At 42.5% G+C, this 12,512-nt stretch overlaps 1 protein-coding gene across 1 annotated transcript in view; it reads left to right on the top strand.

The window, feature by feature from the left end:
* Nucleotides 1-1,772: 1,772 nt before the first annotated feature.
* The window catches only part of LOC110950325 (mucin-2-like), a 13,042-nt gene continuing 2,302 nt past the window's right edge, over nt 1,773-12,512 (top strand). The window contains 10 exon segments of the mRNA XM_051952077.1: nt 1,773-1,910; nt 2,037-2,216; nt 2,470-2,709; nt 2,793-2,949; nt 6,522-6,650; nt 6,747-6,838; nt 8,756-11,227; nt 11,271-11,612; nt 11,614-11,818; nt 11,821-11,964. Of these exon segments, the coding sequence (XP_051808037.1) occupies nt 1,773-1,910; nt 2,037-2,216; nt 2,470-2,709; nt 2,793-2,949; nt 6,522-6,650; nt 6,747-6,838; nt 8,756-11,227; nt 11,271-11,612; nt 11,614-11,818; nt 11,821-11,964 (4,099 nt within the window).

Here is a 12,512-nt window from a genome sequence, read left to right as displayed (position 1 = left end):
CGCTCATCAGGTCAGTTTTGTTTTTAATCTCCTTTTCTCCTCAATTCGCAGACATTTGGTTGATGCAATGTATATTAAAGCAGTTACTATTGTTGTTACAGCATGCCGTTCTCCAAAAGTATTCTTCAACTGTTCTGCGGCGGTTGCAGAAGAACTGGGACTGCAGTGTGCTCGAACTTGCTTAAATCTGGATAGCGATGATTGCGTGAGCTGCTTTTGCTGCTTTGTCTCAGTTAACCTCTAAAATAACTGAGTCTCATTTATTTTTTCTCAATTTAATGTGTGAACAGCATGTTACACAGACCATATGGTCCACAGAAGACAAATACACATTACTTTCCAGACAGTTTTAGACAGCCATTTACAGCGTCAATAATCATAGTGATCCTTCTATCTTCCCAGGATTCCACAGATTGCGAATCTGGCTGTGTGTGTCCTAGTGGCCTCCTTGATGATGGTAAAGGTTCCTGTGTCAAAGCAAATGAGTGTCCATGTCAGCATAATGGCCATCTCTATGTCCCAGGAGCACAAATTCCTAACCAGTGCAATACCTGGTATGATCATATTTTATCAGAGCTATGATATTAAAGGGGAACTTCGTTTTTTTTCAACCTGGGGTCTGTTTTCATATGTCATTTCATACATGTGAGTGATGGAGAAATGAATTTTCGTCATAGCTCCAGTATTTAGCCAGGCAGGCAAGTATGGGGCAACCTGCCCCCCCGTGTTAAAGTGATGCACAACTGTTGCATACTTTTCGCTAGCTGAGCTGCGAAGCTGCCTGCCTGGCTAAATACTGGAGCTATGACGAAAATTCATTTCTCCATCACTCATATGTATGAAATGACATATGAAAACAGACCCCAGGTTGAAAATAAAACGAAGTTCCCCTTTAAAGGGTTAAAAAAAAGTATTGTCATAGTTCTATGTATTTTTTTATGGCAGTTTTCAAAACAGTGTTTAATATTTAACCATCTGTGATACATCCAGTACCTGCAAAGGTGGAAAGTGGAAGTGCACAGAAGAAAAATGTCCAGGAACTTGCATTATTTATGGAAGTGGTCACTATGAAACATTTGACCAACAAACATATGGATTTCAAGGATATTGTGCCTATGTTGCTGTCAAGGTAAATAATACATGTTGAACTCATTCAAATACTGAGTCTGAAATCTGCCTCCCCTTCACTCATTCAGTACTCAGCCAGTAAACTGAGATTTTGAACACTAATCGTCCTCAGTTTGCATCATCTCTGACAGCTTTTGAGTCACACAACTGTAATTTTGTTATGTATAAAATGTAGTGCATTAAGGTGTGTAGTTGTAAGAAGAAAGTAGGCACTTGGCAGAGAGAAGTACAGCTACCTTTAACCAAAGTTCTTAGTTTTATCGAGATCTGGAAGACTGAGAATCTCCAGACATATGTCGATGACACATTTAGACACTTAGTGTTGTGTCCTACATTGTAAACAGTGTAATGATTTCAGAAACAGTCAATGTACCTTCTGTCAAGAGGTACCTAAGAAGTTCTTACCATTAAGGGTAAAATAGTCAATACATGATACTGAAAAAAAATTTACTTGAAGGTGAGTAATTGTCATAATAAGGAATATGAATCGCAAGTGCAGATAAGTGTATGACTTTTCTTTCCTGCAGGAATGAATGACACATTTATCCTAATGTAAGCTCTAGTTTTATTCTGAAATATTATAGTAAAGGTGAAGCTGAAGTTTAATATTATTGTTGGTTTCTGCTCTTGAGAAAACGCACAAAATGTTTATCGAATCTCTTTCCTTTAAGAACAACTGTGGCAACAAACAAGTGCAGGATAAATTTGGAGTTATTACAGAAAATGTACCATGTGGAACTACAGGCACCACATGCTCCAAAACTGTCAGAATTCACCTGGGGGTAAGATCTCACATGAACTGTTAAGTTTTGACTGATCTGTTAAGTTTTCTTTGTTTACATAATTATAGCAGTCAACTGGTTTCTAACATTGCAGCACAAGCTATATAAATCTCCTTTGCATTCCAGCGAAAAGAAATCAAACTCTCAAAGGGTAAATATGAAGAGACGGATCTAGGCAATGGCACTGAGATTCAATACAAAATAAGGAAGGTCGGCTTGTATCTGGTCGTAGAGTCTGCCATTGGTTTGGCAGTGATGTGGGATCGCAAAACAACTGTTCGCATCCTACTGGAACCGCAGCACAGCGTGAGTCACAGCAATTGTTTTGATGATGATGACTGAAACCTCTTATGTTAAGACTTTAGAAATATTTTTGTCTCATCTGACCAGTAGCTGTTTTTGCTGATCATTTTCTTATCCCACATATAAAGATTTGGGCCAACGAAATTCTTGAGGCACTTTTTTCAATATTCATAAAATCGAAAGTGAAAATAATATTCAGTTTGTTAGTGTAATATAAGTGTCTAATCCTGAGTGACTCTTTGGTGTGGTTGTACAGGGAGAGGTTTGTGGCCTCTGTGGAAATTTTGATGGTGATGGACAGAATGACTTCACCACCTCCGGTCAGCTGGTAGTGAGCAATCCATTAGAATTTGCCAACAGCTGGAAAGTGTCCAGCAACTGCCCAGATGTGGAAGTGAATGTTAATCCGTGTGAAGCAACACCAAATCGACATCACTGGGCAAAAATGAAGTGCAGCATTATAACTGGACAAACATTCAAAGACTGCCACAACCAGGTAATGAGTTGTTTGTACTGTAACTGAAAATATTAAACCCATTTTTGAAAATCTTTAATCAACCACTGTGAATGATTTAACAGGTTGATCCCCGTCCATTTCATGACAACTGCGTGAAAGACTCGTGTGCCTGTGACTCTGGAGGAGACTGCGAGTGTTTCTGCACAGCTGTTGCAGCTTACGCTCAAGCTTGTAATGAGGCTGGTGTTTGTGTTGCATGGAGAACTCCAGACATCTGTCGTAAGTAAACTATGATTAATTTTTCAACCTCATCTGAATGAAGACATTGTTTGTGGTTCCCGATATCCCGATGTTCTGTGGGTTTTGAGTCTGGACTTTTGGTTAGGCCACTGAAGGACAGTTGTAAATTTGTGTGAAGCCTTTCAAGTCTTGCCTTGGTTGTATACTTTGGATAATTGTTAGGCTGATAGCTGAACCATTGTCCAATCTCAGGTCACTGCAGTCTAGGGAGGGGTTTTCTTCAAGAGCTTCTCTGTGGTTGTGTAGCGGTACTACGTTATGATTTATAGCTCTCGTTATTAATAATTGGGGCACCACCCAAGATTCCTAGGGAAAAATATTAATTTTAATAAAAAAATTTATATTCATAAAAATTTTGATCAATCTCATATCAAAAAGTCTTGAATCCTCGGTTAAATTGACCACATTCTACACAAAGAAACACTTAAGACTGTAGTTTGATCTAAAATGAGATATTTATTAACTATTCTATGAAAATAATGACAAGTGAACTATATACAATGTAGATATGGTGTGTGTGTGTGTGTGTGCATGTGTGGAATGTGGGAGTGTGTGTGTGGTGTGTGCGTGTGTGAGAGATGTGGAAGTGTGTGTGAGAGAGAAGGAAATATGGTGAGGATTAGCCAGAGCTAACCTGACGAGGTAACCGGTAATTTGGATTAAGAATTCTAATGATTTGTAAAAGAATAAATTGATTAAATGAATTAATTGACCAAGCGGTTAGTACATCACCCATAGAATGGAATCAGAGCAAACTCAGCTGGAGTTATTGAAGTGAACCGTCATGGGGCTGGGACTTGCGGGGCCTTCAGATTCGCAGCACACGGTCTGGACTTGCAGGTTCGGAGCGGTGCGTCGTCGTTATGGCCACGCCTGGATGTCCTGTGTTGATCGATTCTGTGCAAATGGGCCTGATCCAGCAGGTCTCCGGAGTTCTCAGCTGAGTGTTGCTTGGCTTAAAAATTATGGTTCTCAGGCTTGGTTCTGAATCGGTTCTCCAGATTAAACGAATAAAATTCGGCTTAACGTGAGCAAAATGTCTCCTTAAGTTACAAAAATATTAAGAGGTAAATAGTTAAACTTAGATGGTGAGGGAATTTCAAAGATAGGAAAAAACGCGCTTTAGGTAAGAAAATAATGGGAATCTCAGTCATGGATTCCTCAGGTAATAGAGAGTAAGAGAGGGTAAGAGGCAAGAGAGAAGGCAAGATGTGGGCTACGGCTGAATTTATCTGTGGGTCCAGCTAAGGGGAGGACCTGGCCGGAGAGAGAGAACTTTTCGGCGCCAGTTTCTGGTGGAATTTGGAATCTCTTTGTTCTCACAGAGTAGAGAAGAAAGAGGAATCCAGAATGGATTAAAATATGATATTACACGCGCAAAACACGATCTGTCTATCTCACCATATTCAGTTGTATGAAAGTGAAATGTGTAGATTAATACATATGTTCATATGATGTGAATCATTTCATTCATAACTATATGTTTATGTTTATGACATTAAAAATATGTATCACAGTGAAAATATAACAACAAGTCAGAGATTTGGTAACAGGTAAATACAATGGTCATCATTCAACCTAAATAGAGAGATAAAGAAGGAATCAGATTAAACATCACAAATTAATAAATCAGCTTCTGTGAAAGATAGAATCGTGATTTTCGGATATGTTAATGATGAATGATTTCCATTGACACTGGTAATTCTGTAAACACAAAATACATTCCAGAAATATTAATTTGGCAAGGTTTTGTAAGTTCAGTTCCAGTCTCTTTGTTTCAGTCAAAGAGAGTGAGAGGGTGACTCCAGCCTTCAGCCATAAAGTTTTACGACTTGTTATCTGATCTGTGGAATGCAGAGACGTCTCCGGCTGAGGGTCTCCTAAAGCTGAAAAGGGATTTTAGCATGAAAATTCATTAAACAAACATCCATAGCATATAATTGAAAGTCATTGTCTTTTAAAAAGAAGAAGTTATTCCAGGGGTTTAAATGTTCACAGGAGCTCCATCCTTCTGTGAATGAAAACCTACAGAAATACAAATGTCTCAATCCTCCTATAGAGATGGGTGTTGGTCAGTGCTGGAGAGAGGGAGAGCTTACCTGAGTTTTGATCAGCTCAGGAATTCCAGGGCCTTTGCAGTATTGCTACAGTTGCTACGTTTATTTTCTGAGAAGTGACCTCATAGCACGATGCTGCCACCACGCTTTAGTGTAGGGATGGTATGAGCAGATGATAAGCACTGCTCTTCAACAGAGTTATGCTCAGAAGGTTCAACATTTGACGCCTGAAATCAGAGAATCGTTTCTCTCTGAACTCAGGGTTTTCAAATTGCTGTTTGTAAACTTCAGGTGGGCTGCTATGTGTCTTTAAACAAAGTTGGTTGTCTTTATAGGAGTTTTCAATTCAGTTCAAACACTTTATTTATCCCCAAGAGGCAACTAAAGGCACAAAGAGCAGCATCAACAAAGAACAGGACAAGAACATCAGATTAAATTATCCCCCATCTTCTGAGATAATTTCTTAAGTTCTGAAATGTTACAGTGACAGTTGGATTCCTGGCCAAGGACCTACTTTCTTGGTTACCCAGTTTGACTGCATGGCTAATTCGAGGAGAAGTCCTGGTGGTTGCAAACTTCTTCTATTTCACAGTTATAAAGGCCACTGTGCACCAGACAAAACTTAGTTTTAGATGTGATTTTATACTGTTGTGCTGATCTATGCCTCGCCACAGTTTTACAGTGTAGGTCTACAGAGAATTCCTGGACTTCGTGCTTGCTTCTTGTCCTGACATGTATAACAGTGAGATCTTCTGGACAAGTGTGTGTCTTTCTAAACTCCACTGAGTTTGTCATGGGTGTTTTCCAGTCAAGTTCTTGTCACATGTATAGGATTAAAGCAACCCTGTGCACCTGACCACAGTACAGAGCGCCATGGCAGATTTTCTGAACAGTTTTATAAATGAGAGATTTCAGATATTTGATTTTTAAGAAATTTTCAATATGCTCATTTTGTCATTGGGAGTAATTGGCAACTCATTAAAAATAAATCTACAACTTTAAAGAAAAGAAGAAAAAAACAAAAGGGCCTTACCGCTTTCTTAAGTGGGTGCATTTAACTATGGTTCACTATTCCGTGCTTGACACACAACATCCTATATTCTAACTGGTTCATTTGTGTTACATATAGTATTTATATGTATATGTTATAGAGTTTGTGTGCATCAGTGCATGTGTTTGTGCATATAACGCCATTTGTCTTTTATATACTCAATTTAAGGGCAAATAAATCAAACACAATGCTGAAAATGTGTCATTGTTATGATCTTTTAGTTGTATACTCTTCATTTTCTTGTATTATTGTTATTGTTTTCTTTACTGTGGAGTAAGTTATAAATTCCCAAAAATAGCATTGCTAAAATGTTCAGTCCTTGGGTATAAAAAAGATTTACTGTGTGAAGGTGAGGTATTAGAATAGAAATTATAAAGGGAAATTTACCTATTTAAATCAATATTTCCAAAAAATATAACACAACTTGTATCAATTCTTTGTAGCTGTCTTTTGTGATTACTACAACAGCCCAGACGACTGCAAGTGGCACTACAACCCTTGTCACACTCCTTGCTACAAGACATGTTTGAATCCACAAGGAAATTGTAGCAATCCAATACCCAACCTAGAAGGTAAGAGGTTACCTAGGACCTGCTGTCTCACATTACATCAGACAATTTTGCCAGTCAAAAAATATAATATGATGTTTTCTGATGTGACATTTACAGGCTGTTACCCTGTATGCCCAGAAGATAAGCCTATATTTAATGAGAAGAACCAGACGTGTGTGGACATATGTCCCTGCATTTACAACGGAACTGTATATGAAGAAAATGAAGTTATTTACAATGTGACCGACAATTTGGGAATGTGTTACTATGCAATCTGCATTAATGCAACAGTGATAGATGGAAAGGAACCATGCATTCCACCCTCAACTACAACTGCAGGCCCAACGACGACAACAGCAATTTCAACCCCAAGAACCCAGTCTCCTACGACAACTGCAGGACCAACTGCAACAACTACAATTCCAACAACCCAACCTCCTACTACAACTCGAGTTCCAACCACAACCACAGCAATTACAACCAAACCACCTACTCCAACTGCAGGTTCAACCACAACCGCAACATCTACAACTCCAACAACCCAACCTCCTACTCCAACTGCAGGTCCAACCACAACATCTACAACCCAACCTCCTACTACAACTGCAGCACCAACCACAACTAATCCTTGTATCACGTGTGAGTGGTCAGACTGGTATAATGTGCATAATCCAAGAACAGATCGCAATGACTGGGAAACATATGAGAATATCACAAACAGTGGTCTACAAATATGTGACAAACGCTGGTTCATTGATTGTCGAGCTGTTCATTTCCCGGACTTGGACTTCAATGACTATATAACTCAAACTGGCCAAACTGTTAGTTGTGATGTGGATTATGGATTGATATGTAAAGCAGAGGACCAGTCAAGACCTCCACGAAAGTGCTTTGACTACAAGATCAGAGTATGTTGTGAAGTAAATATATGTGTATCAACAACTCCAACTCCAGGCTTCACCACAACCACGACAATCACCACATCAACATCCCAACTTCCTACTACAACTGCAGGTCCAACCACAACCACAACATCTACACCTCCAACAACAAAACCTCCTACTACAACTGCAGGTCCAACAACAACATCGACAACTCCAACAACCCAACCTCCTACTACAACTGCAGGTCCAACCACAACATCTACAACTCCAACAACCCAACCTCCTACTACAACTGCAGGTCCAACAACAACCACAACATCTACAACTCCAACAACCCAACCTCCTACTACAACTGCAGGTCCAACCACAACATCAACACCTCCAACAACCCAACCTCCTACGACAACTGCAGGTCCAACAACAACCACAACATCTACACCTCCAACAACCCAACCTCCTACTACAACTGCAGGTCCAACCACAGCCACAACATCTACAACTCCAACAACCCAACCTCCCACTACAACTGCAGGTCCAACCACAACATCGACACCTCCAACAACCCAACCTCCTACTACAACTGCAGGTCCAACCACAACCACAACATCTACACCTCCAACAACACAACCTCCTACTACAACTGCAGGTCCAACCACAACCACAACATCTACATCTCCAACAACCCAACCTCCTACTACAACTGCAGGTCCAACAACAACCACAACATCTACAACTCCAACAACCCAACCTCCTACTACAACTGCAGGTCCAACCACAACATCGACACCTCAAACAACCCAACCTCCTACTACAACTGCAGGTCCAACCACAACATCTACAACTCCAACAACCCAACCTTCTACGACAACTGCAGGTCCAACCACAACATCTACAACTCCAACAACCCAACCTCTTACTACAACTGCAGGCCCAACCACAACCACAACATCTACATCTCCAACAACCCAACCTCCTACGACAACTGCAGGTCCAACAACAACCACAACATCTACAACTCCAACAACCCAACCTCCTACTACAACTGCAGGTCCAACCACAACTACAACATCTACACCTCCAACAACCCAACCTACAACTACAACTGCAGGTCCAACAACAACCACAACATCTACAACTCCAACAACCCAACCTCCTACGACAACTGCAGGTCCAACCACAACCACAACATCTACACCACCAACAACCCAACCTCCTACTACAACTGCAGGTCCAACAACAACCACAACATCTACACCTCCAACAACCCAACCTACAACTATAACTGCAGGTCCAACAACAACCACAACATCTACAACTCCAACAACCCAACCTCCTACTACAACTGCAGGTCCAACCACAACATCTACACCTCCAACAACCCAACCTCTTACTACAACTGCAGGCCCAACCACAACCACAACATCTACATCTCCAACAACCCAACCTCCTACTACAACTGCAGGTCCAACAACAACCACAACATCTACAACTCCAACAACCCAACCTCCTACTACAACTGCAGGTCCAACCACAACATCTACAACTCCAACAACCCAACCTCCTACGACAACTGCAGGTCCAACCACAACCACAACATCTACACCACCAACAACCCAACCTCCTACTACAACTGCAGGTCCAACAACAACCACAACATCTACACCTCCAACAACCCAACCTACAACTACAACTGCAGGTCCAACAACAACCACAACATCTACAACTCCAACAACCCAACCTCCTACTACAACTGCAGGTCCAACCACAACATCTACAACTCCAACAACCCAACCTCCTACTACAACTGCAGGTCCAACCACAACATCAACACCTTCAACAACCCAACCTCCTACGACAACTGCAGGTCCAACAACAACCACAACATCTACACCTCCAACAACCCAACCTCCTACTACAACTGCAGGTCCAACCACAGCCACAACATCTACAACTCCAACAACCCAACCTCCCACTACAACTGCAGGTCCAACCACAACAACAACATCTACAACTCCAACAACCCAACCTCCTACTACAACTGCAGGTCAAACCACAACATCTACAACTCCAACAACCCAACCTCCTACTACAACTGCAGGTGCAACCACAACCACAACATCTACATCTCCAACAACCCAACCTCCTACTACAACTGTAGGTCCAACAACAACCACAACATCTACAACTCCAACAACCCAACCTCTTACTACAACTGCAGGTCCAACCACAACCACAACATCTACACCTCCAACAACCCAACCTCCTACAACAACTGCAGGTCCAACAACAACCACAACATCTACAACTCCAACAACCCAACCTCCTACTACAACTGCAGGTCCAACCACAACATCAACACCTCCAACAACCCAACCTCCTACGACAACTGCAGGTCCAACAACAACCACAACATCTACACCTCCAACAACCCAACCTCCTACTACAACTGCAAGTCCAACCACAACTACAACATCTACACCTCCAACAACCCAACCTCTTACTACAACTGCAGGTCCAACCACAACTACAACATCTACACCTCCAACAACCCAACCTACAACTACAACTGCAGGTCCAACAACAACCACAACATCTACAACTCCAACAACCCAACCTCCTACGACAACTGCAGGTCCAACCACAACCACAACATCTACACCACCAACAACCCAACCTCCTACTACAACTGCAGGTCCAACAACAACCACAACATCTACACCTCCAACAACCCAACCTACAACTATAACTGCAGGTCCAACAACAACCACAACATCTACAACTCCAACAACCCAACCTCCTACTACAACTGCAGGTCCAACCACAACATCTACACCTCCAACAACCCAACCTCTTACTACAACTGCAGGCCCAACCACAACCACAACATCTACATCTCCAACAACCCAACCTCCTACTACAACTGCAGGTCCAACAACAACCACAACATCTACAACTCCAACAACCCAACCTCCTACTACAACTGCAGGTCCAACCACAACATCTACAACTCCAACAACCCAACCTCCTACGACAACTGCAGGTCCAACCACAACCACAACATCTACACCACCAACAACCCAACCTCCTACTACAACTGCAGGTCCAACAACAACCACAACATCTACACCTCCAACAACCCAACCTACAACTACAACTGCAGGTCCAACAACAACCACAACATCTACAACTCCAACAACCCAACCTCCTACTACAACTGCAGGTCCAACCACAACATCTACAACTCCAACAACCCAACCTCCTACTACAACTGCAGGTCCAACCACAACATCAACACCTTCAACAACCCAACCTCCTACGACAACTGCAGGTCCAACAACAACCACAACATCTACACCTCCAACAACCCAACCTCCTACTACAACTGCAGGTCCAACCACAGCCACAACATCTACAACTCCAACAACCCAACCTCCCACTACAACTGCAGGTCCAACCACAACAACAACATCTACAACTCCAACAACCCAACCTCCTACTACAACTGCAGGTCAAACCACAACATCTACAACTCCAACAACCCAACCTCCTACTACAACTGCAGGTGCAACCACAACCACAACATCTACATCTCCAACAACCCAACCTCCTACTACAACTGTAGGTCCAACAACAACCACAACATCTACAACTCCAACAACCCAACCTCTTACTACAACTGCAGGTCCAACCACAACCACAACATCTACACCTCCAACAACCCAACCTCCTACAACAACTGCAGGTCCCAACAACAACCACAACATCTACAACTCCAACAACCCAACCTCCTACTACAACTGCAGGTCCAACCACAACATCAACACCTCCAACAACCCAACCTCCTACGACAACTGCAGGTCCAACAACAACCACAACATCTACACCTCCAACAACCCAACCTCCTACTACAACTGCAGGTCCAACCACAGCCACAACATCTACAACTCCAACAACCCAACCTCCCACTACAACTGCAGGTCCAACCACAACAACAACATCTACAACTCCAACAACCCAACCTCCTACTACAACTGCAGGTCAAACCACAACATCTACAACTCCAACAACCCAACCTCCTACTACAACTGCAGGTGCAACCAACAACCACAACATCTACATCTCCAACAACCCAACCTCCTACTACAACTGTAGGTCCAACAACAACCACAACATCTACAACTCCAACAACCCAACCTCTTACTACAACTGCAGGTCCAACCACAACCACAACATCTACACCTCCAACAACCCAACCTCCTACTACAACTGCAGGTCCAACAACAACCACAACATCTACAACTCCAACAACCCACCTCCTACTACAACTGCAGGTCCAACCACAACCACAACATCAACAACTCCAACATCCCAACCTCCTACTACAACTGCAGGTCCAACCACAACCACAACATCTACAACTCCAACAAGAAAACCTCCTACTACGACTGCAGGTCAACCACAACAACAACATCTACAACTCCAACAACCCAACCTCCTACTACAACTGCAGGTCCAACCACAACATCTACAACTCCAACAACCCAACCTCCTACTACAACTGCAGTCCAACCACAACACAACATCTACATCTCCAACAACACAACCTCCTACTACAACTGCAGGTCCAACAACAACCACAACATCTACAACTCCAACAACCCAACCTACAACTACAACTGCAGGTCCAACAACAACCACAACATCTACAACTCCAACAACCCAACCTCCTACTACAACTGCAGGTCCAACCACAACATCTACAACTCCAACAACCCAACCTCCTACTACAACTGCAGGTCCAACCACAACATCAACACCTTCAACACCCAACCTCCTACTACAACTGCAGGTCCAACAACAACCAACATCTACAACTCCAACAACCCAACCTCCTACTACAACTGCAGGTCCAACCACAACATCTACAACTCCAACAACCCAACCTCCTACTACAACTGCAGGTCACAACCACAACATCTACAACTCCAACAACCAACCT

This window comes from Acanthochromis polyacanthus, chromosome 8 (genome assembly GCF_021347895.1).
Source record: "Acanthochromis polyacanthus isolate Apoly-LR-REF ecotype Palm Island chromosome 8, KAUST_Apoly_ChrSc, whole genome shotgun sequence".
In the NCBI taxonomy this organism is placed as follows: domain Eukaryota; kingdom Metazoa; phylum Chordata; class Actinopteri; family Pomacentridae; genus Acanthochromis; species Acanthochromis polyacanthus.
The sequence above is the reverse complement of the archived record's forward strand: the minus strand, read 5'-3'. Positions and strand labels throughout refer to the sequence as shown.